Source organism: Debaryomyces hansenii, assembly GCF_000006445.2.
Source record: "Debaryomyces hansenii CBS767 chromosome A complete sequence".
In the NCBI taxonomy this organism is placed as follows: domain Eukaryota; kingdom Fungi; phylum Ascomycota; class Pichiomycetes; order Serinales; family Debaryomycetaceae; genus Debaryomyces; species Debaryomyces hansenii.
The window spans coordinates 1,058,344-1,081,816 of record NC_006043.2 but is presented as its reverse complement, the minus strand read 5'-3'; the positions used below and the strand labels follow the sequence as shown (position 1 = coordinate 1,081,816).

At 36.2% G+C, this 23,473-nt stretch overlaps 16 protein-coding genes across 16 annotated transcripts; 4 read left to right on the top strand and 12 right to left on the bottom strand. All coding sequences in view use genetic code 12, as the record gives it.

Moving 5' to 3' along the window:
• Positions 1-33: 33 nt before the first annotated feature.
• On the bottom strand, positions 34-942 carry DEHA2A12914g (DEHA2A12914p; the record flags this gene model as incomplete). Its single annotated transcript, XM_456890.2, has 1 exon — positions 34-942. The coding sequence occupies one exon, from the start codon at positions 940-942 to the stop codon at positions 34-36; it is 909 nt and encodes a 302-aa protein (XP_456890.2).
• Positions 943-1,052: 110 nt separating this feature from the next.
• DEHA2A12892g (DEHA2A12892p) lies at positions 1,053-3,758 on the bottom strand (the record flags this gene model as incomplete). The annotated part of the gene is made up of 1 exon (XM_456889.1): positions 1,053-3,758. The coding sequence occupies one exon, from the start codon at positions 3,756-3,758 to the stop codon at positions 1,053-1,055; it is 2,706 nt and encodes a 901-aa protein (XP_456889.2).
• A 185-nt stretch (positions 3,759-3,943) lies between these two features.
• Positions 3,944-4,975, bottom strand: DEHA2A12870g (DEHA2A12870p; the record flags this gene model as incomplete). The annotated part of the gene is made up of 1 exon (XM_456888.2): positions 3,944-4,975. One exon carries the CDS (start codon positions 4,973-4,975, stop codon positions 3,944-3,946), a length of 1,032 nt encoding a protein of 343 aa, XP_456888.2.
• A 719-nt stretch (positions 4,976-5,694) lies between these two features.
• DEHA2A12848g (DEHA2A12848p) lies at positions 5,695-6,219 on the top strand (the record flags this gene model as incomplete). The annotated part of the gene is made up of 1 exon (XM_456887.1): positions 5,695-6,219. One exon carries the CDS (start codon positions 5,695-5,697, stop codon positions 6,217-6,219), a length of 525 nt encoding a protein of 174 aa, XP_456887.1.
• Positions 6,220-6,278: 59 nt separating this feature from the next.
• Positions 6,279-6,876, bottom strand: DEHA2A12826g (DEHA2A12826p; the record flags this gene model as incomplete). Its single annotated transcript, XM_456886.1, has 2 exons — positions 6,279-6,723; positions 6,779-6,876. The coding sequence occupies 2 exons, from the start codon at positions 6,874-6,876 to the stop codon at positions 6,279-6,281; spliced, it is 543 nt and encodes a 180-aa protein (XP_456886.1).
• Positions 6,877-7,116: 240 nt separating this feature from the next.
• On the bottom strand, positions 7,117-7,779 carry DEHA2A12804g (DEHA2A12804p; the record flags this gene model as incomplete). The annotated part of the gene is made up of 1 exon (XM_456885.1): positions 7,117-7,779. One exon carries the CDS (start codon positions 7,777-7,779, stop codon positions 7,117-7,119), a length of 663 nt encoding a protein of 220 aa, XP_456885.1.
• A 500-nt stretch (positions 7,780-8,279) lies between these two features.
• On the bottom strand, positions 8,280-9,067 carry DEHA2A12782g (60S ribosomal protein L28; the record flags this gene model as incomplete). The annotated part of the gene is made up of 2 exons (XM_456884.1): positions 8,280-8,680; positions 9,019-9,067. The coding sequence occupies 2 exons, from the start codon at positions 9,065-9,067 to the stop codon at positions 8,280-8,282; spliced, it is 450 nt and encodes a 149-aa protein (XP_456884.1).
• Positions 9,068-9,558: 491 nt separating this feature from the next.
• DEHA2A12760g (DEHA2A12760p) lies at positions 9,559-11,052 on the bottom strand (the record flags this gene model as incomplete). Its single annotated transcript, XM_456883.1, has 1 exon — positions 9,559-11,052. The coding sequence occupies one exon, from the start codon at positions 11,050-11,052 to the stop codon at positions 9,559-9,561; it is 1,494 nt and encodes a 497-aa protein (XP_456883.2).
• Positions 11,053-11,217: 165 nt separating this feature from the next.
• DEHA2A12738g (DEHA2A12738p) lies at positions 11,218-13,016 on the bottom strand (the record flags this gene model as incomplete). Its single annotated transcript, XM_456882.1, has 2 exons — positions 11,218-12,864; positions 12,948-13,016. The coding sequence occupies 2 exons, from the start codon at positions 13,014-13,016 to the stop codon at positions 11,218-11,220; spliced, it is 1,716 nt and encodes a 571-aa protein (XP_456882.2).
• Positions 13,017-13,487: 471 nt separating this feature from the next.
• DEHA2A12716g (DEHA2A12716p) lies at positions 13,488-13,673 on the bottom strand (the record flags this gene model as incomplete). Its single annotated transcript, XM_002769987.1, has 1 exon — positions 13,488-13,673. The coding sequence occupies one exon, from the start codon at positions 13,671-13,673 to the stop codon at positions 13,488-13,490; it is 186 nt and encodes a 61-aa protein (XP_002770033.1).
• A 452-nt stretch (positions 13,674-14,125) lies between these two features.
• On the top strand, positions 14,126-15,247 carry DEHA2A12694g (DEHA2A12694p; the record flags this gene model as incomplete). The annotated part of the gene is made up of 1 exon (XM_456881.1): positions 14,126-15,247. The coding sequence occupies one exon, from the start codon at positions 14,126-14,128 to the stop codon at positions 15,245-15,247; it is 1,122 nt and encodes a 373-aa protein (XP_456881.1).
• A 205-nt stretch (positions 15,248-15,452) lies between these two features.
• Positions 15,453-16,616, top strand: DEHA2A12672g (DEHA2A12672p; the record flags this gene model as incomplete). The annotated part of the gene is made up of 1 exon (XM_456880.1): positions 15,453-16,616. One exon carries the CDS (start codon positions 15,453-15,455, stop codon positions 16,614-16,616), a length of 1,164 nt encoding a protein of 387 aa, XP_456880.2.
• Positions 16,617-16,704: 88 nt separating this feature from the next.
• Positions 16,705-17,319, bottom strand: DEHA2A12650g (DEHA2A12650p; the record flags this gene model as incomplete). Its single annotated transcript, XM_456879.1, has 1 exon — positions 16,705-17,319. One exon carries the CDS (start codon positions 17,317-17,319, stop codon positions 16,705-16,707), a length of 615 nt encoding a protein of 204 aa, XP_456879.1.
• A 331-nt stretch (positions 17,320-17,650) lies between these two features.
• On the bottom strand, positions 17,651-18,182 carry DEHA2A12628g (DEHA2A12628p; the record flags this gene model as incomplete). The annotated part of the gene is made up of 2 exons (XM_456878.1): positions 17,651-18,079; positions 18,180-18,182. The coding sequence occupies 2 exons, from the start codon at positions 18,180-18,182 to the stop codon at positions 17,651-17,653; spliced, it is 432 nt and encodes a 143-aa protein (XP_456878.1).
• Positions 18,183-18,562: 380 nt separating this feature from the next.
• Positions 18,563-21,826, top strand: DEHA2A12606g (DEHA2A12606p; the record flags this gene model as incomplete). Its single annotated transcript, XM_002769986.1, has 1 exon — positions 18,563-21,826. One exon carries the CDS (start codon positions 18,563-18,565, stop codon positions 21,824-21,826), a length of 3,264 nt encoding a protein of 1,087 aa, XP_002770032.1.
• A 43-nt stretch (positions 21,827-21,869) lies between these two features.
• DEHA2A12584g (DEHA2A12584p) lies at positions 21,870-23,456 on the bottom strand (the record flags this gene model as incomplete). Its single annotated transcript, XM_456877.1, has 1 exon — positions 21,870-23,456. One exon carries the CDS (start codon positions 23,454-23,456, stop codon positions 21,870-21,872), a length of 1,587 nt encoding a protein of 528 aa, XP_456877.1.
• Between the last annotated feature and the right edge of the window lie 17 nt (positions 23,457-23,473).

Below are 23,473 nucleotides of genomic sequence, written 5' to 3'. Positions count from 1 at the left end.
AAAGAAAAATATTTTTATTCTAACTAACATTCATTAATTTGAATCCATTAAACTTAGCAAGTAACCATTAATATTACTTCTAATTTGCTTGGACATCTCATTACAGCCATCAATTAATTGTGTCACAATAGTTTCATTTAGTTCTTCTTGCTTACCTTCTACCCAAAATCCAACAATTTCATCATTTCTCAAATTCATAAAGCTCACAAGACAATCAATACTATCTTCCTTATCTATAGTATCGACGGGGTATATAGGATCTAAGGTCAATTCATTAGACTTTTGATTTAAGTTAACTTGTCCACTCGTTACAATATCCTTCAATTCAATTCCTGAATCAACTAATGCTAATGAAGAACAATTAATTATCCAGTTAATTAAGTTAAGCAAAGATGAATTTGAATTTGGATTAGAATTTGTTGAAATGACGGAAACAAATATATCTATAGTTGATTTGGGGTATTTTTCTAATAGTATGCATGGTAATAATGATGTTTCTAAGTATGACGAAATTTTCTGTTCGATATTGGTTAATGAAGGCCTACCATTATTGTTAAAATTAGTGGCTTTCCCATTAAATGTAATTTCGTTTGGTTGCGTCACATATGGTAAAAATTTACATTCTACTGAGAAAGATGCACGATCAATAAACGAACCACGAATTGGTCTGGGTCCAAATACCGAGACCTCGATTATAGTGTCTCCCACTTCTAAGTATGCTGAACCATTAGCATTTGTAACCAATCCTGACTTTAAAAACATTTTCCTAACTTCATCATTTCTCTTCTTGTTCTCCGTTGTAGGTTTGTTATTTAAATCTGAGGAAATACCAACATTTGGAAGCTTCGCATTCACAGGACCTAATAGCCTTCTTCTATCACTCATTTGAAATGTTGTACTTTGATTACTAGTCAATAATAATTGCTGAAATCTTCTTGTCATACTTACGATTGAGATGAGCCTAATAGTCTCATTCTCACGTGAAAAACTAAAACTCGCTGAATATTAAATATATATTTGTTACAGTATTTAAATAAGGTGCCATGTATAGCTTAACCTTGCCTATTGAAGTTATAAGGCGATTCATTAATCGGATTGAACGGATCCAAATAATCCATCAGATTTGAATTACCAAGAATTGAAAAATCAAAGTTATCTACGTTCATTTGCTGTTCGTCGCCAATGCTTTGAGTCTGAAAATCATTCACATTTTCTAAATTGAAATTATTATTGGACAGATTCAGGTTATTGTTTACTTGCTTGGCATTCTTTTCCAACATATATGGTGGTAATATTCTACCAAAAATTTGAGCGTCAAGCTTGTCAATTACACCAGGTAAGTACTCACCACTTTGTTGATTACCAGGTCCCTTTGGAGTTGTAGATGCATCTGATGCCAAATTTTGAATTGAAGTCGCTTCACTTGGATACGTTGTAGGAATGGCATTAGTTTGCGGTTGCATATTATACACATTAGTATATCCATCATTAAATAACAGATCAATAGATTTTTTACTATCAACAGGTGTCTTCGTAGTAGCCTGCTTTGCTGCTTGTTGTTGCTCTTGCTGTTGAGAGGCAGTTCTGAAGTCGCTCAGAATTGTCTCTTTCTTAATGCTGTCCGATACCGGGTATTCAAAACTATTCATACTTGCGAAAGAGTTGATGCTATCAAAGTTCAGAGAAGCATTTTGGGATTCCTCCGTAGTATTATTAATGATGGAAGGAGGATGAGTAGCCACGGAATCATTTTTACCTTTAATCGCTGTTCTTCTGTTAAGTTGTTCGAATAAATTGTTCAAAATATTATAAATTCTCATAGACGAGTTTGAGTTATTCTTCAAGCAGTTCAACACTTTTCGACCAATCTCAATATCATGTTTAATCATATCAATGTTTAAATCATCGTCAAATAAAATGCCAGCATAATTGACTCCAGACAGGTTCAAATTATTATCATGAGCATAATGGAAATAATATATCAAACAAGCAATTGAAAAGAATATTGTATACATAGAAAACCAATATGTTCCAACTAATAAATTCTTGTCTATCATCTTATTAGCCAATTTTACAACCATTCTTGCAACCTTTATACAGTTCCTACCACGTATAAGTGACCTTGGATCTGCAGACTGATAATGTGTTCCATTACTGATAAAATGAATAAAAGGACGATACAACATGATTTGACAATTCAAGAATGCTAAGTGGAGGTAAAAATTTGCTAGTACAAACTTTTCAGGTATACCCTTACCAGAGTCTACATCATGAGGATCTGTGGGTCTTAACTCCGTTGGTAATTGATCTAACCAGTTCTTGAGTTCTTGCTCTAGTCCAGTAACCTTAGAATGGATACGATCGGGGGATGGATTATCAACCGAGGACTGTTTCTTAATCTTTATTGGATAAAGATCTCTAACAATATGAGAAAGTATTAACATTAACTTCGTATGATGGTTTGCACATGCGGAAGACGACAATTTTCCTTGTTGTTTTTCATAGCTATACTTCGCATGGGTAATATTCTCATCATCTAATTCTTCAGGTAGTTCCTGGTCAAATTCATCTTCAGTGAGCGACCTAGGCAAACCTAGTAACGAATTAATATAAATATCCATCTTATAAATAGTGTAAAACAATCTTTTCCTTGTATCTACTTCAATCGGATCTAATTCTCTCTTAGAATTCTGAAAAATTGATAAATTACGATGTAACCCTTCCTTTATGGCACTTCTCAAGGCAATACCAATATAAGAATAACAAGTAGATAATCTAGCTGAGCATTGGAGGTACATAATCATCATAACAATGGTTTGAATTGAAATAATATCGCCAACGTCAGTAATATCAATTAATTTTCTGGCCTCCAAAAAATATTTGAAGCCATCATCTTCTAACGTGTTATTATTAGGAGTTGATTGGTTAGACAGCTTAGAAAAAAGCAGCCCACATGCTAAAATAGAATATAAGAACGGTAAAAACTTTTGTTGACGATCGGTATAGTTCATAGGATCTAGTCCAAATAATAACTCAACCTCTTCTAAAAGCGACGGCCTATGGTAGAACCGAAACAATACACAAGCTTTATTCCAACATGTAAAAATCAATTGCAAAGCTATATCTTTTGAGGGCAAAATAATCCTGAATTCTCGTCCATCTAAATTCTCGTCCATAGATGATACAGAAGGCTGGCGATCCAATGTTGAAGGCGACGATAATGGTGTAGGCCCATCCAGATACAAGTCTGTTATTTCGTTCAAATTTGTCTGTCCATTGCTTTTAGACTGTACATATTGATAAACCTTCTGAAATTTCTCGAAGTCAAACTGTGTTGGCCTTTCGTCGAAAAGGTTTAACTTAAGCTTTGGCAATAACAAGTTTAAAAGGTTCTGCCCAAGTATGAGATTGCTATTTACATGCGACGTAGTTATTATTTCCTTTGGTTGGCTAAGCGGCGCTTTGTAACTGCTTATTACACTCGTATCTCCTGATGGGATTGGGATACCACTATTTTTTTTATTCCTTATATTAGGCTGATCATAGGCACAATTGTACGAATACACTGTGCAGTGAATACACGGTTGCTTTCCATCACACTTTACCTTTTTTTGTCGGCAATTATCGCAAGCTCTAGTAACTCTTCTCCTTTTCTGTTCTAATTGACGTTTATCCGAATTTTGAGGATAAATTGTTCTAGGATGATTATTACCAAAGTTCAATTCGTTAGAATTGTCAAGATTGTCCCGTTTACTCATCCTATCTGTCCATTGAATTGATTATATAGATACTGTCAAAAGGGCTTAAGAACAAAACATGTATAAAAAGTATGAGCGATTTTCAGTCACAAAACTTTTTACGTAAGACACAAAATATACAATAGACAATTCGAAGTAGTTCCTTATATTAACAATAACACCAAAAAAAAAAACTATACATGCTACTAAATTTTTAAGGGTTTTTCCAAGAGATGGCCCATTCTTTCGATCTTGGTGCTCAAATATCCTTCAATTTCCTTTGACTTGATACCGTCTTCTGTTTTCCAGGCCAATGGAACCATAGGAACTCGCTCTAACACCTTTATATCTCTATTCTTACCTTCGACAGCTAAAATCTTGTCGGGGTTGTTGGTCAATAGTTTGATTTCAGCTAGTCCCAAATCTAATAAGATTGCAGTGGCAAGTGAAAATGATCGACCATCAGCAGGGTGTCTTAATATTAAGTTCGCTTGCACAGTATCTGCTCCCAAGTCTTGTAAATTATATGCCTTCAACTTCTCTCCTAATCCAATACCTCTACCTTCTTGTCTCAAGTAGACAATACATCCGTGACCATCATTTCCCATAATTCTTCCTGCTTCATCGAATTGTTCACCGCAGTCACAACGGGCAGACCAAGCAGTTTCTCCCGTGTAACATTCAGAGTGGATACGCACTATACACGGGTCTTCCATGAAGGTAGTGCTTGGTTCTCTTATAAGATCACCATCCGTGTCAAAATTCAACGACATGTTAGAGTGGCTGTCATGGTCCGCATCAACCCGTCCAGGAAACAACTTGCCCACGTATGCACCTCTGGTCATTCTGTCCTGCTGGGTATCATTCGGTCTCTTTGCAAACAAAGTTTTTGAACGAATATCTTCTCCAAAAACGATTGCTAAATGCTCCTTATTGTCAATATTATTCTCGTACAAATGTAAGAAGATTTCTGGCCCATTTGTAGTTGGGATCCTCGCTCTGGCCATACATCTAACCTCTGGTAACTTTCCGTGAATTGGTAAAGCATTTCTGACCTCATCCGACACTTTTGGTGGAACCTGGGGAGTTTCGGAAATTGGTACCTGAGATGGAGTCAACGTAGGCGATAAGAGTGGCATATTGTTGAAGTTTTCAGCAATCATATCGTGACCTTCCTTGGAATCACTCTTGTTTCCAGGCTTTCTGTAAGGAACTGGTTGTTCTATATGGGATGCCATATTTTGAATGCGTTCTATAATTTGTCACAATTACTAATGAAAGTATCAAATCACACAATTTGCTTAATTCCTTGAAATAAGTCTTATTCAAACTTACAAATTTATGGTAAAATCAAGTAGGATATTCGACACTTTTAAATTGTTTTATGCCGTTAGAAATACTAATTAAATATCTGTTGATATATCCAATTAAGAAATGTTCCATACAATTTGGATGAAATTTACTATTTGATTGACCGGGGTTCGGATTTTTAGCTCACTTTTGATAGAAATTAGATAATAGGCACCGAACAATAAATTTAACGGTAGAGGCAATGTCAATGTCAAACCATAGGCGAGATCGTAAGGCTTATAGCGATATACATTTCATGTATTCATTGTCTAAATAATCCAGCCAATTGTGAGTTACGGTGGACTAGAGGTCCATTCATTTCACGTGTAAATCAACATGTCCGAACCGGTGATTTGACTACATTAAACTATCCAACGTAGGCATGTATGTACGTGGGCATTGTTTCAAGTGGCTACGGTTGATACCGAGGGAGGAGTCTTAGTAGATCATATCAGACCATCCAGTGGTCTATTTAGGCCGTTTAAACGGTTCCTGAGCAATTGTGCGACATTTGGTGCCAATATCGGGATTGTTCTTGCAAGTCGGGGTTTGTAGACAAAGGTTATGTTTTCAAAAACGTACGATCATACAGTAACGATTTGAAGGCATGTATTGGTTAGCTAAGAACTCGATGAATTCAATTCGCTCCAAACAAATTGCGTTTGGTGCAACAGCAGCAGCAGTTGTTTCGACCCAATTTTTTTTTAATTGGGGCATAAACAAGACAATCTATCCACCAAATAATACCACCACCGATAATAGATTGTTCCCCACGTATGTTTATGACCGTAATGAATTACACGATGTGATACTTTTTAAAGAGCCATTGTTGCTTAATTTCACCTATCAAGGGGACAAGAAGTGTAACAAGCTCACACAGTCGTTATTCGATATTTTAGCCTATAAGGAAAATTATCCTTTGGATAGTAAGAAAAATCCCGTAAATTTGGCAAATATATCGTGTGACACGCCTGGTGCTAGGGATATGATGCTTACATATGGAATCAACAAGGTGCCTTCGATTCTTTGTTTGCACAAGCAAATTCCATATGACAAATACGTTCCTAAGGATCTCGAAGCCGGAGTCAATGAGAATGAACTCAAAGATTGGATAGCATATGTTGCTAAATAAACTGACGAATTATTTATATCTATTTACAAACTATGTATTTTATTTACAATCATGAAGAGCTAATCACAGCTTCCATCTTTCCATCCATCTTTCCATCTCTGTTTCCACAAATTGCAGTCGAATTTCTCCTTGCCCAACTTCACGTTAACTTCGTTGTGTGCATCACATAACCATCTGCCAAAGGCATCCTGGGTCTCGACCTTAGGTTCAGACTTTTGACTATACTCAACAAAATCGTCCCTGCAATACCAACACGGATAGAAATTACCAAATAACTTCATGAATTGTTTCAAATCAGATTGCTCTTTGTTGGAAGGGTTTTCAGGATATGTTGCTGCTATAGAATGAAGTAATGTCCATGACGATTTACCAATTTCTTCAACGTCTGGAGGGCAAGGTTTTGGCGTAGCAGAAGCAGAGGTTTCCTTCGAAGGTTTCTTCGTTTTAAATGTAGGTCCATGGGTTACCATTTGAAAATCTAAAAGTGAGTTACATGTACGACATCTAAAATCATTAGTAGTTGATTAAATATAAATTTTTCAGCCTAGTAAGTACTTACGGTTTACCATCCTTATCATAAATGATTTTACGGCCAGTAGCACCAAAAATTGGCTTAGCATTATTGCCTTGGTTGGACTCTTTATCTTCCTCGGCCATAGCTGTTAGCTTTACTCTATCACTAGATCTAATGTATATCAGTTGTCCTAGGTATTTGATTACTAACTAAAGGCCATACTTATGAAATATTACACAAAAATAGAATGGGCTTATTGCAAAATATTAAGACTATAGTTTACTTAGTAGCTAAAGAATATATAATTAATTATGGATATGCCTAATTCCAAGATGCGTAATACATTTGAAATGAATCATGATGTAAAAAAAATATAACGATAACTAGTTATTGAATGACTTCTGCAAGACGGTTCTTTGTCTGATAACTTCATCACACAACTCACCAATTTCCTTAGATTTGATGGCCGACCTTGATTCATAAAATTGGTCCAATTTGTATTGAAAACCAAATTCTTGTTCGTAATCCCACGCTTGTTGGATCATTTCATATTTGTCAACATCCTTCACGTATCTTGCCTCAATGCATCTGATTTCTTCGTAGTCGAGCCATAATTCAACTATGTCCTTAGAAAACTTAGGGTTGTATGGCTCGATCAAAGATGATAAGAACTTGATAGATTCGTATTCTCGACGGTGTTTTTCTGGTTTGGTTACCCCGTCAAATGGTGTAATATCACCTACCAATGCCTCTGCGATATCATGTATCACTGCTATTTTGACACACTTATCGATGTTGATCTCATTGTTTGGAATGACCATAGAAATAATCGACATACGGTACATGTGGTCACTAATACTTTCAACGCTGGCGTTTGGTATATTATGGTCAACCCATCCTGTTCTCTTTTGGGTTTTTAATAAACGAACTATCTGAATGAATGCTAAAATGTAGTTTATTTTCTTGTTTGGAGAATCAGGGATTAATAAGTTTTTAATACCGGCTGGAACAGCATCCTCAGGCATCCATAATTTTTCTTCAGTCATGCTACGTCTTATGAACCGGACCGTCCTATTAAATATGGAAAAAAAAGGTAATAGATCAAGTTTGTTTTGAATTAAGATCTCAAAATGTAAACAAAAAAATTTTCTTTATAGGAAACTGGTCAGACCCTACACATTTAATTTTAAAGACAGGCCTACATTATATACTTACATGTATACTGACATGGTATGCTGAGAACCAACAGCTTGTAGGTGATACTATCTTGTAGTAAATGGTATGTAATTTGGGTTTTATATACCTCTAAATTTACTCTAGTCTTGTCACAGTAGGACTAACACTACAAGCTTGGAACTATATCCTCTCTTGTATTGTTGCGTCAAAAAGCTCACTAAATGTCAGCTCTATAGATATTCATGTACCTACAATCCATTGAACACTAAAATGTGAATTATATTAAGAAATAAAATCTCTCGGAATTAAGAAACACGTAGTCAATTATTTATTTGAGTAAAATATACAAACAATTCATTACTTAGTTTATTTAAGCAACTAATTCAACAACACCACCAACAGCTCTGATTTTTTCTTCAGCTAATTCAGAAACAAATCTGGCCTTGACGATGACTGGAACTTGTGGTAATCTACCCTTACCTAAGACCTTACCGTAACCGTGGGCTAAGGTGTCAATGACTGGAGCAGCGGAAGCAGAGGAAGACTTTAAGTATTCGTCCTTCTTGTCTTCATCAACTAAAGTCCATAATTTGTCTAAGTTGATTTCTGGCTTCCAGAAGTGGTTTCTTTGTTTGTGGAAGTATCTCATACCAACCTTACCGAAGTAACCTGGATGGTATTTATCTAAGTTGGTTCTGTGGTGATGTTGACCACCAGCCATACCACGACCACCTGGATTCTTTCTGTGCTTACCAATTCTACCCTTACCGGCTAAAAATATGTTAGTATTACGAATTCTCCATTGCTACTGGTAGAAACAGCCAAATATATGTCCTGGTTACCCTGTAACACTTCTATTCTTCATGTCTAGATGTTTTCCTTAATTATGTCCACTAATAAAAAAATTTTCAAATTTCTTCTCCGACTTTACTTTCATCTTCAACGCTGCACTCAATGCATGCGTATCTTCTATTCTCTTTGATATATCGTTTTTCTATTCTACGTGGGTCTTGACATCCATTTTCATCTCAAATTTCTCTTACTTCTTCATTCCAAGTCTTCCATATTCTCTGTTTCTACCTCTATCATTACAGTGAACTAGTACATACCGGAAACGTGACCTCTGTGCTTTCTGGTTTTGGTTAATCTGGTTGGCATTATTAATGTTATAGATTAAGCTAGATAAAGAGTAAACGAACAGAACTTTCAAGATTCTTTTGAACTCTATAATTTTTCACCAAACTGCGACCGAGCATCACCAAGTTCCCATACTTAGTGAAAATAACACAAAAAAGCTTTTTTTCATCAACAGTCACAGAATGAGTTTCGCACATTATGCTGTTTGGGTATGGTTTATTGGGGCTAAACCCTAATGCGGGATATGTACATGGAAGGATATATAGAAACATGTATAGTGTCATATCATGCCAGTTTACTTGATTCTGTTTCGTTAATTGGAGATTGTATCATATTAACGGCAGAATCACGCATAGAGTGTAGTATAGAGATATTTTTGTTACAATTATATATGATGTTTATTTAGTCTAATACTATGCAGTTATATTCCACCTACAGGGTATGTTGCAGCCGAAGACAGTGAGGAAATAGGTATGGATAATGGATATTGCGTTAGACGAAAAGGATCCAATCTAATCTGTTCTGATTGGTAATCCCCAGACCTCCTCGTATGAATTTGCACCTTTTGTCTCTGGAATCCAGTACTTGATGAAGACAAATGATACAGCACACATAAGGGTGAATATAAAGTATACGCCGCCACCTATCCATGAATTCTTCAAAATTGGAAATAAGAAACCGACAATGAAAGTGGCAAGCCAGTTCATAGTGGTACCCCAACTCTGGGCCAGGGCTTTGGCCTTTGGTTGAGTGACTTCGCTTACAAGAAGGAATGGGATTGGTCCCAATCCAACAGCGAAAAATGTGATGTAGGAAAACGTACCTACGATCGAGAAAATCGAGCTGCTGGAGATGATTCCTATACCCATTATGATTGTCAGGAGCCCCATAACCGATACAGACGTCAATAGAAGCGGTTTACGGCCCAATTTATCCGTAAGTGGTGCAGCACCAAAAGTGACAACTACGTTAACCACCGAGATGAGACAGTTAATGAATATTGCATGTTTGGGAAATATTGCAACAAGCACCGATACTCCGTAGAATATAATTGAGTTTATACCGCAGAATTGTTGGAAAATCAAGATACCTGTCGCAACTATCTTAGAATTACGGTATTCAGATGATTTCATGTAAGCTTCAAGAGAAACCGATGAATCTCTCGAAGGGGTCGTTTCCTCATTGATGTCGCTATCGGAAGTGTCTAAGAGTGTGTCATTTTCAACAGAACTGCTCTCACCTGGATTTCTCCATCTATGGACTTCATTTCTAGATTGGACGTAATCGCCACCTCTTAATTTATGTAAAACAGTTGCAGCTCTACCACTAAACCCTTTATTCAACAACCACATTGGAGATTCGTCCACGTAGACGGCGATAAGTAGAAAGTTAACAAGAGCAATCACAGCCCCCATGATCAATAATAATCTCCAGTTATTATCGTCACACCAAACCAATGCCAACAATTGGGTGAATAATATTCCGATATTTACAGATACTTGGTTCATTGATCCCAAGAACCCTCTATAATCAGAAGGAGCTATTTCATTGATAAAAATGGGAGTTGTTACTAGAGCGGCGCCAGCGCCCAATCCTGCTATAAATCTTCCCACTAATAACATGTAATAGCTATTACTTAATCCATTTAGCATAGACCCCAAGAAATAGATACTGCAGTGTATCAATGACGTCTTTTTTCTTCCAAGCTTATCGGCAAAGGACCCAATGTAAAACGAACCGATTAATCCACCAATACTGAATATTGAGGTAACTAGACCTACGTTTTCTGGACTCAATGGAATGCACTTAGAAAAATTATGGCTACCGAACAATGACTCTTCATAAGGAACTTTACCTGGTTTGGACATTTGACAAGATATAATAGATTCTGGCGAATTCAATTCGGCCATATGATAACCGAATTGAAGCGAACCTAAACATATTACAGCGATAGTTGTTATCAACTTACCTGTTAATTGAGGTTTCTGGGCGACAGTAGATGACATTTACTTCTTTTTTGTATTCAATTGGTCTATAAAAATGTTTCAACCAAAAATATACCTGATTTCAACTTTTATCTTATCAATCCCCGATCGCGCTACATTTGCTTCTTACTAAATATGGCTATAACAGTTGGTACCGAATTCAATTATGATGTATTATTCTATATACTATATTATGGGTAAAAAGTTCCCGATAATCATCATAGGAATACCGAATACATCTCTTTTCAACGTCCACATGCATCCGGTTCTTATCTTTACATCTTTCTTTGGTGTTAATAGAGTACATTCTGTCATTGTAGCCCCCAAGAAATCACCAAATGCGATCTTCAGGAATAACTGGAAATACTCTACTACAGACTTATCATCAAGAAGCTCCACTATAAACTTCTTAGTATTCAACAAAAGATCTTCTTTTTTCCACCCTGTCAATACGCAAAATTCATTTCCTACGTATGCAATTTCACCTGTTCGTCTCCAAACGATAGTTGGGGTACCACTGACACGAATGAAGTTATCGTATGTAAGTAGGGTCCTTTGAAAGCATTGTTCCATGAAAATTAAGTCGCTTTCTTTTAATGAATTTGTACAAGCAATAAATGATGGACGGTAAGCAGCAATGGATTCCGCCATCTTTACTAACATTTCTTTGGGGAACCTCTTACGTAAGTAAGCAATCAACGAATGGTATCCAGGGGTATATGAGAATGGCTTGTTGACCTTTGCATATATTTCATCGGGTTCTTTAAAAGTTTCCTTATTTTCTTGTGGCTTCCTGCCCTTTGTATACTCATTTGATTCTGGAATTATTCCTATAGTAAATGACAACAGCAGCTTGGAATTTCTTTCGTGGTAAACAGCAGGATCGAGTGCCTTCATCTCTTCAATAGCAGTTATAACATCTGGGTAAATCAATTCATGATCAGAGCCAGTTGGGCCCAAGAAATATTGATTAATACTTTCATCACACTTGGGATACTTCGATGAATAGTAATATTTATTTTTATTGATGCCATTTATTGATGACATTTGTTTGCTATTAAAAATAGAATCGTTAGGAGAAGATGCATGAGATGATCCGGAGGTGTAATTCATAGGTTTGTTCTGTTGGCCATAGTTATTCAAGCTATTAGAAGATGTTGTATTCCTCGAATCAGTAATGTTCGTGTTTGGTGCATTGTTGGGAAGTACTGATGGCGACAAATTAAGTGAATTTGGGGTACCTTCTGCTGAGGTATTATTATTGACATGAACGAAATTGTCCTGAAGAATGCTGGAAAGTGTCGAATATTCTAAATCCGCTGCCGACGATAGGAAATTTGTTCGTCTCGGTTTATTGTACAGTGGTAACCCCTGTTGATGCATATGCTGATTTATAGGTGGTTTCAGTTGACCTTGAGAATGAGACATATCAGCACCTGCGTCTTGATTTGTTTGATTTGTATTAGATGGAAACAAATGACTATTAGGATACACTCCAAATGCCCCAAAGTCTTGATTTATATCATTGTCTGTGTTGGCCGTAGGCATAGGTGGATTAAACTCAGACAGAGGAGGTCTCTCTTGAAACGGACCACTTTGATAATTAATCGTGTCATTTTTACCCATTTCATAAGGCGGTGATTGCGATAATCCATCATGTCGACTTAATACGTTTGGTGGCACATCAGCTAAATATTTCTTTCGTTTTCTAGGTGCATCCTGACAGCTGCTTTCCAAACCTCTCTGTAAACAACGTTGACAAGGTCTATTGGTGTCACAGGTCATGTGAGCCTTGTGACAATGATTACATGCTCTGTTGGTTTTTTTCCGTCTCTAAGTACGTTAGTAATCGGTTCCTCGTAACGAAATAACATAAACCAAATCATTTCTAAGAATTATATTTCGGAAAAACATACCATTTTTGCACTGTTACTTGACGCAACAGAGTCTGAGTTAGACATTGGTTCATTTTTAATTTCGCTCATCTTACCAATACATCTGAATCGACCCGCTACTATTGTGAATCGTTTTACTTGTTGATATATAGTCTATTCATTAACATAAGCGCTCAGAATTGATAGCACTCCGATACCGAACTTGTATTGTATACAGGACTATTTAATTTCTTGAACCAATAGCTATTGCTGGATTTGAGTTACTTTAGATCTTGGTTAATGTTCAATAGGAACAGAGATAGTAAGTGTTGGTTTTATCAAAGAAATAATTGTAGAAGTTGTCTTTTAAAAAAAAAAGGATAGTGTTAATATTTATATTATTTGTACATTTTGCGATTTTTTTTGAAAGATGTGTGGAATATTGTGGTCGGGGATGTTTCTATCGGTGACTAATTAAGAAGCTGTATTTATTGATAAACGAGAAGGAGGTTGCAATTATATACATACACAAACAAACATGCATTACAATCGATTGACTTTAAAGTTTGTGGCTTGAATGCCTTAAGGCGCATCAGTGTTAAGCTCATTTTTTAGTTCTTTTGATTCAAGTGATAAAAGAGTCCTAAGCGACATTAACGTTGCGATATTTGAGTCGGAGGCGATAGTGTCTTTAGATTTATATATACAACTGTACACGGTGGATTGTGCACTATTGGGTGTTTGCCAGTTGTATTTTCTGTTCACCATGTTGTGAGTGGATTTTTCGCAGTCTATTTTGCACTGAAACCGCAAGCACAAATTCACCCAAAACTGTAGCTGCTAACCAAATATCTAGACAACCATCCAATATCGAATAACAGTAACAAAAGAATACGGTATACTATTTCAGACACAGGATGGGAAGAAGCGTTTCTAATTGTCCGTAAATGCTTATAATCTAGTCTCAAAATCGTGATAGTGACAACAAAACCATATTCAATGCGGTGAATGATATTCAGGGACGTAAACTAGTCCCTGTTATACATAGCCATGTAAAGCTGACTTGGATTACCTCTGTTGCAACCCATGGCCGTAAACCAAACCATCTCTGCTGCTAGGCCAGTTATATATCACGTGACAACACTGACAATTTTCAGTCAGGATTCATCAGAGAACCACCGAGTTATAATACAAAGTAGACGACTTTATAACAATACAGAATGGCTGACTTTATCTCCAAGTTCAAAGCTTTGTCTTTGAAAGACATTTCAGAAGCCAATGACTCCCAATTCCCGCAATTATCCAACGAGGAAAAGGCATTAGCTTCTCAATTCGAGACTTTATCAACTAGATTCGACGAACCTGAATCATTGACATCGTTGAACGAATCTTTGAAAACCAAAACGTTTGTTGCTGGTAATGTCCCATCTAAGGCTGATTTAGTTGTTTTTGAAAAGGTCTTGCCATTGGCATCGAAGTGGACGTCTAACGACGATCTTGCTAAATTCAGACATGTCTTGAGATGGGCTGATTTAGTTCAAAATACTTTAGTTGACGTTCCAGAATCCGAAAAATTGAAGATAAACTACGATGCTGCTATTCCAAGAGAAGTCAAGGAAAAGAAGAAGCCAGCTGCCGCTGGCGCAGCTGGCGCCGCCGGAGCTGCACCTGCTCAAGCAAAGCCAAAGGAAGCCTCTACCGACGATAAGAAGGGTGAACCATTATCCGAAGAAGACAAGAAGGCTAAGGCAGAAGCTCAAAAGGCCAAGAAGGCAGCCAAGGCGAAGGCTAAGGCAGAAGCTAACGCAAAACAACAGGCTGCTGCTGTTCCTCCAAGCCCTGCTATGATTGATTTCAGAGTTGGTTTCATCCAAAAAGCAGTCAAGCACCCAGATGCCGATGCCTTGTATATGTCTACCATTGACATGGGTGATGCAGAAGGTCCAAGGACTGTTTGTTCTGGGTTAGTCAAATATATCCCAATCGAAGAAATGCAAGAGAGATATGTCGTTTGTATTGCTAACTTGAAACCAGTTACCATGAGAGGTGTTAAGTCATGTGCTATGGTATTGTGTGCATCTAATGAAAACACTGTCGAATTCGTTAACCCACCAGCAGGTTCTAAGGCAGGTGACAAACTTTTCTTCGAAGATTTCAATGGTGAACCAGAAAAACAATTAAATCCAAAGAAGAAGATTTGGGAAGCCGTTCAACCACACTTCTCTACTAATGACAAGTTCGAAGTTACTTACACCGAAGAAGGTAAAGAACCAAAGAGATTAGTAAATGCCAATGGTGAGTTATGTAAGAACTCAACTATTATCAAGGCTGATGTTAAATGAAGTATATACCAACATATAGTATATTTAATACACCAACATATAGTCCTATTTAATCGAATACACCATGGAATGTATTGTACTGTCAAATGACCCAATAATCATAATGCAATTGTAATAATTATGTAGCCCGCGCAACACTCGAAGTTCATCGCAATCTATAAAGAACCATAAAGAATTAATATAACTTAGCTTAAATAACGTAAATATGAAGCTTCTCAGCCAATCCTTCGAAAAGGATAAAAGTGGTTCAACTACATTAGTCCCACAAGATAAAGAAGATTTATGGCAACTATACAACTTGATTCAAAAGGGTGATGAAATAAAGTTACCAACTCATAGGAACGTGAAAAAGGTGACCAGCGGTGGTGGAAGTGGAGGAAAGGACAAAGGAAAGGCAGACAGAAAACTACTTACCTTGAAGATGTCGGTAGAAGATATTGAATATACTCCTTCTGATGAGGTAATGAGAATAAGAGGGAGGACTGTGGAACCAAATGAATATGTCCCAATTCAAAGTTATCATACGGCTGAAGTCCAATTTGACAAGAAATTCACACTTATCAAACCGGATTGGGATGAGATAAGTTATGGAATTATTGTAAGTGCCTGCTCAATCGAAGAAAAAGCAGAAGTAGGGGCAGTGATCATGGAAGAAGGTGTTGCACATTTGTGTCTTGTTACGGACAACATGACTGTTTTAAGAAACAAAATTGAAAAATCAATTCCACGTAAAAGAAGAGGAGAAGGAGGAGGAGGTAACCATGATAAAGCCATGGAAAAATTTTTGAACATGGTACTGTCTACAATGCTCAGGAATTTTGACTTGACTAAGTTAAAGGCCATTATTTTGGCATCTCCAGGGTTTACCGCAAATGCATTATATCAGAATACTATAAATCAAGCCATTCAAGAGGAAAACAAGTTGGTTATCCAGAATAAATCAAAATTCATGGTTGTCCACTCATCCACGGGTTATCTTCAGGGGTTAGAAGAAATTTTGAAGGACCCATCCATTCAAAAACAATTGAGCAATACTAAATTTGCTAGGGAGGGAGCAATTTTTGAAGAGTTTCAGAGGGTCCTAAATAATGATGACGATAGAGCGTGGTATGGTCCACTGGAAGCCACTAAAGCGGTTGAACTAGGTGCCATTAAATACTTTATGATTACCGATACTCTTTTCAGAAGTGATGATATCGCTGTAAGAAAGCATTATATCAAATTAACAGAAGAAGTGAAACGCCAAGGTGGTGAGGTGCTAATATTTTCGAGTTTGCATGAATCTGGTGAACAATTAGACCAATTAACCGGTGTGGCGGTTTTGCTCAATTATCCTGTTGCAGATCTCGATGAAGACGAAGAAGAATAATAATAATAATACGACAATTCAAATATTAGAATATTTATGTACTATAATACACTATTTACAACAAAACCTTGTAGGAACGAAGATGATATCAAGCCTCGAATAAGGTATCCTCTTTGGCTTGTATGCGAGGATTCACTATTCCAAGCGACTCCAAATACCAGATCCTACCACCTCTAATCCATATTAACATATCTTGAGAAAATCCTAAACTTAATCCCAATAAGGCACCTCTTTTGACGTATTTAATTGTTTGAACCTTACTTAATCTATGGTAGACACCATATACTCCGCATGTTATCATAGCTGCTGCTGTTGTATTTAACAAATCAATAGTATTGTGCCTAACATACGTATCAAAAAAAGCTTCCAACCCAAAGAACCCCGTTACTGTAAGTGAAAGCTTGGTACCTTGTTTGAGACCTTCTTTACACCCATTCATGATCATTACATAATTCTTCTTTTTATGATAAAAATACCATCCACCTACTTTTCTTGGTAATCTATGCCCATTTTCAGTTAAATATCTTAAAGATGCCATTGACACTCCGTCATAAAATCCAGAAAATGCCCCGATGATACCACCTACGATGGCTACCGCTTGTAATCTATCTTTTGGATATAGATGGAACCTTTCATGAATCCTCATGTCAGTATCTGTACGAGCAGTCGAGGACTCATTATTAACATTCTCTTGTGATTCCATATTTCATCACTCTGAATGGTTATTCTTGCTCTAGCATAGGCTTTCTACTATGGGAGCAGAGCGATTCATATTAATACATTTTTGTATGAAAATTACACAAAAGCGTTTATTGACATAATATAACGTACAATAAATGCTTGAAGACCTTCAAGTGGCCTTTAAAAACAGCACTCTAACACCGCTGAATCACGAATGTCCAGTAAACTACGAGTATTGACAAAAGCTCATGTAAATTACACAGAAAAATATCGATATTACGGAAACAGAATTGATTGGTATCACTAACTATAAATAGTATAAAGTAAATTCATAAATAGCCAAAATGTGTCGATTATTGGTCTAATATAGACTTAACAAATTCAACATAATCGACATTACCATCAGATGTAACGTTTACTCCCTTCAATAGTTCGTCGACTTCCGAATCAGACAACTTTTCTCCAATGGACGTTAAGATATACCTTAATTCGCCTACACCAATATACCCGGTTTGTTCTTTATCAAAAACTTGAAATCCTTTAATATAATCCTCAGGCAATCCTAATGGCTTGAAACCATCTGGTCTCTCGATAATCTTTTGATAGGTGTCAAAGTCAAATTCGTTGGATTTAATCGAACCTTGTAATTCAGAAATTTCTGCTAATGTAGGATTTTGGCCAACCGCTCTCAATAAGTCTCCTAAATGTTCAACTGGAATCTTTCCTGTTCCCTTCTTGTCAAAGAGAGCAAATGCGTCTTTGTAGGTTTTGGTATTTTGAGACTAAACAAATTCGTTGTTAGTAGACATTCTTTCGCCAAACAAAAAGTTGCTGAATTCAATTATGGATTCATTGGTTATTCTTCACCGATATCAAACATACCATAGTACTAGATCTTGTTATACCGTTATTTATTCTACTGAAGAAGGCTATATTTTACTATCAACTACTACAGATCGCATTCAAATCGAAAGGTAAACAATCAACGTATTACATAAGTGAGTATTACCCGGAGTCTCCATTCCATCAAGAGTCATTAGTATTATGGAGTTGAGGTTCTTGTAGATAGTTTCAACTAGCTAGGAGACGAAAGATCATAGTTGCTAAAACTGTTGAAACTAGACTATGTACTACTAGTAAGTTTATTGAATTCAAAAATTGGCCTTTATACTTGAAAAAAGTTGAGAAAGCTCATTACGCGTTAACTACACTTGACCTATATTACATACAAGCAGTAGAAGAGACGTTTGGAAGATAAAAGAAGTATGAGTGATTTTGGGGTTGTGGGGAACTTCAGTGACTATGTAAATGATACAGATGAACGTGCATCTAAAAAAAGGCGTTTGAATTGGGATGATGATAAATTTAAGCCTGGGTTCATCTTGAAAGTCAAAGTAAAGAATTTCACTACGTATTCGTATGCAGAGTTTAATTTGTCACCCACGTTAAATATGATTATCGGACCTAATGGTACTGGGAAGAGTACGTTGGTTGCTGCAATATGTTTAGGTTTGGGAGGAAAAATCGATCTTATCAAGAGAAAGACCATGAAATCAATGATTAAGACGGGCCAAGAAGATAGTACGATTGAAATAACGCTAAAAGATAGTGAACCTGATGTGTATTTAGTGATACAGAGAAAATTTACTGAAAAGGAATCTGTGTGGAAATTGAACGGAGAAATTTCTGACGAGAAGCTGATAAAGAAAATCTGCAAGAAGTTTAACATTCAGTTAGACAATCTTTGCCATTTTTTACCGCAAGAGAGAGTAGCTGAATTTGCGGGACTATCGCCCGAAATGCTACTCCTTGAAACCCAAAGAACACTAGGATCAGGTCACCTTTTGGCAATGCACGAGGATTTGATCGCAAAGGATAATATGCGTGAAAGCTTGAAAACGGATATTGCGTCAATTGAAGAAAGATTAATAAAATTAACTGAGGAAAAAGATAGGTTACAGGAAGAAGCTAGAAGGTTTGAAGAATATCAGGAAAAGACACAAGATTTGATAAACCATAAAATGTTGATTCCTTATGCCCAGCTCCAAGATTTAAAAGAACGCCAAAAGCATATCAAGAAAGAAAGAGATCTCGCAAAGAAAAAGTTGGAGAATTTTAAATCTAATACTAGGCCAATCGAAATACAATTACAACAAGCACAACAGGAATATGAAGTGCAAAACGGAAAATTTCAAGAATCGAAATCAGCTTATCAAGAATTAGTGACAAAATATGACAATAGAAAAGAGGAAATAAGTAAAAACCTAGATACTATTGCTGGCCTTAAGATGACTAAGACCACATTAGCGAACAAAAATGAAATGAAGAGGGTAGAGTTGGACAAATTACGTCAAGAGAAAGAAGAATTATTATTGAAATTAAATAGTATGCCGCAAGTAGATGAAAATGACTTATTAATGAACAAAACTCTCAGAGATGAGAAGCACGATGAAATTAATGATTTAGACGCTGATGTTAACAATAGCCAAGACAAGTCAGATTCCTTGCGTAGTCAACTCAGTAAATTGAAGAAAAATATTCAGGAGCAAGAAAAGAAATCTAGTTCTAACGATAAAATTGTTGTCTTAGAAAGTAACGGGAGATACCGTAGTGACCTTTTAGACAATGCTTACGGTGCACATATGTACTTAAGAGGGCAAGCCGAATTGAAGGATCTCTATTTCGAAGCTCCTGTCGTTTCTTGTGAGATTATTAATAAAAAATATGCTAAGTTCGTTGAAAAAGTTATTGACAACAACACATTATTGTCGTTGACTATACCGTCGCAAGAAGTGTATGATAAAATTTCCCAAGTTCTTTTTTCTAAATATAATGCTCCGTTGAGAATTACAAAAGAAGTTGCATACACCAATCAAATGAACCAAGCTGAATTAAACTCATATGGATTTGAAGGATTTTTGTCTGATTATATATCGGGACCCAAAGATGTTTTGAACATGTTAAATGTGATTTCAAAAGTTAACCTTATTCCAGTTAGTAGTAAGCCTTTATCGGATCAACAGTTTAATAAGTTGTTACAACCGGATGGGAGAGGTAGAATTCCCTTCATGAAATTTATCGCCGGTGATAGCCTCTTCACTGTTTCAAGGTCTAAGTATGGATCTAAACAATATTTTTATACCACTGAGCTGGTTTCAGAGGCTCGATTTTTTGGCTCTACTGGATTAACTCAAGAAGTTAAAAGACAAATTATTGAAAATATTGAAAGTATGACAAGAGAATATAGAACAATAAGATCGGAATTAGAAAGAGTGGTGAATAATTCGGAGCCTATCAAGATGAAACGCCTTTCTGTCCAGAAAGAAATAGATGGTATAAAAGCGGAAGTTGATAGATTACAAAATCTTAAGAAAGGAAAAGCGAGGTTAGAGACATTTATATTGCAGAAGGATGAAAGAATAAAGAAGATGGAACGTGATGCAGAGAAAGACTATACTGAAAAGATAAAGGTAATAGAGAAAAAGGTTAAAGAAAAGTATGATAACTATGCAAAAGATACATCAGATCTCTCCAATATAATAGGAAAGTTAACTTCATCTTCCATTAAACTTGATCAAGATGAATTTTTAATACTTCAAACGCAAAATAGAATAGTCACCGCAGAGCAACTAAAGAACAACCTTATGCAATACAAAGAATCTTTAGAAAAAGCATACGAAGAAGCGAAGCGCAAATATAATGAAATAAAGAAGAGTGATGCAGCACAAAAAATTAGAGAGCAGAATGCATCTTATACAGATGTACAGCGGGAGGTTTTATCCCATTTAGCAGGAACGTATATGGATAGTAATACTTTAACTGAAAAGAATATAAGAGAGAAAATACAACTTCTTGAGGATGAAAGAGCTTTGATGTCAACGGCAGATCAAAGCTCTATAGAAACGTTGAAAAATAAACTATATGAAATTGAAGTTTCCGAAAGAGAATTGCCAAACCTAAGAAATAAGAAAGAGCAGCTTGATGAGAGAATTGATAAAATTTATGATCAGTGGGAACCAGAGTTGTCAAATTTGGTATTGAAAATTTCAAAAGCATTTCAAAAAAAGTTTACTACTGTCGCAAGTGACGGTCAAGTTGAATTAGCGAAAGAACAGAGATTCAAAGATTGGAAGTTACAAATCTTAGTCAAGTTTCGAGAGAATTCTGACCTAAAGGTTTTAGACCACCAGTCTCAATCAGGAGGGGAGAGAGCGGTTTCCACTATATTTTATATCATGTCATTACAAGGTTTAACGGATGCCCCATTCAGGATAGTTGATGAAATTAACCAAGGTATGGATCCAAGAAATGAAAAAATGGCTCATAAGTATTTAGTTCATACAGCTTGTCAGAATAACAAATCCCAATATTTCTTGGTAACTCCAAAGTTGTTAACAGGACTTTATTATCACCCTGACATGGTTATACATTGTATTTATACTGGCCCTCTCATCGATGCTGTTGAAAAAGACTCCGATAAGCCGGATTTTATGGATTTGACAAGAAGTGCATTAGTTGCAGTCACGTAGCGTTATATATATTTGTCTTATTTAATTTTATTATGTACAAGAGTTATAAATATTTTATGGCATTCTGAAGTCTAGATTTATATTCTTTTCCACCAATTGCTTCAATTAACAATGGAATAGTCAAACCAGGCACACCTCCGGATATTGCGAATCTAACGGCTTGAAACACATCCTTTTTCTTTATTCCAGGGATTTGCTGCAATACCGTATCAACATTACTAGCAAATGAATGATCATTTGGAAGCTTCGTTAATATTTGCAAAATATCCTTTGATTGTAGAGGTATATTGCTTTGATCCACTTTTGAATGATCAATTCCGTTGAATAAATACGAGTGCATGCGTCCAAGCTCACTTAATGAATTGAGATTTGAACCGATTAGCTTTAAAATATTTTTTAAATATTCTTTATCATAAGTAGTATTAGTAGATTGTTGGAATTCGGGATAATATTCATCCACTAGTTCATCAAGCATTTGGGGATCTTTAAGTTTGTTTGTTAAGTGATTTTTATTAAAGAAATGTAACTTTGAATCGTTGACTTTTGCATTACCTTTAGTTAAATAGTCCAAAGAAAATTTTTCGATTAAATCCTTTAACGTCATTAATTCACTTGTACTTATACCTGAAACCAACCTAGGTGGAGACCAACCGAATAATGCACAGAAATTTACAACGGCTTCTGGGAGAATTCCTTTTTTTTTCATACTCATGATCCCTATGTCACCCGATCTCTTCGATAATTTTTTATCTTCCAACGAAGTAAGTAGAGGTATATGTATAAATTTAGGTGGTTCCCAACCGAAAGCTCTATAGAGAGCGATATGTTTTGGGGTTGCTGGAAGCCATTCTTCACCTCGTATTACATGTGTAATTTTCATCAAATGATCATCCACAACATTCGCAAAATGGTAAGTAGGTAATCCATCGGACTTCATAATAACAAAATCGTCATAACGACGATCAGAAATATTATATTGTGGCTGTAGATTTAATTGCCCATGGATTAAATCGGTAAATGGCTCGTATCTATCAGGCGATTTAAATCTAATAACCGGCTCCATGTTTTCTGCTTCTTGATGATCATGAAAACATTTTCTGTCATAGGTTACAGTAGTGGGTGGTTTTAATTGACTTGCCGTTTCTCGCAAAGTGTTTAGTCTATCTTTTGAACAGTAACAATAGTAAGCATCACCAGACTTTAATAAAGTTTCAACATACTTTTGATATATCGCCATTCTATCTGATTGCCTATACGGCCCGTACGCACCTCCTTCATTTGGTCCTTCGTCTATTTTTATTCCACACCATTTCAAAGTGTCGTAGATATTTGATTCAGCATCATCAATTAATCTCTTTTGATCTGTATCTTCCAAACGCAATATAAATTGACCTCCCGTATTTTTAGCCAACAAATAATTATACAAGGCCGTTCTCAAGGATCCCAAATGCAAGTAGCCGGTAGGAGAGGGTGCAAACCTAGTTCTAACTGGGAAAGTAGGATGGATAGATACCTTTTTTTTTGATTCTCCTAAAAGTGGATTTGACGACTTACTCTTCTTGAAACTAAATTTCTTTGTCGACAAAGACCGTCTAAACTCAATAGATCGTTGCAACCTTAAACATATCATACTGATAATCAGTATAG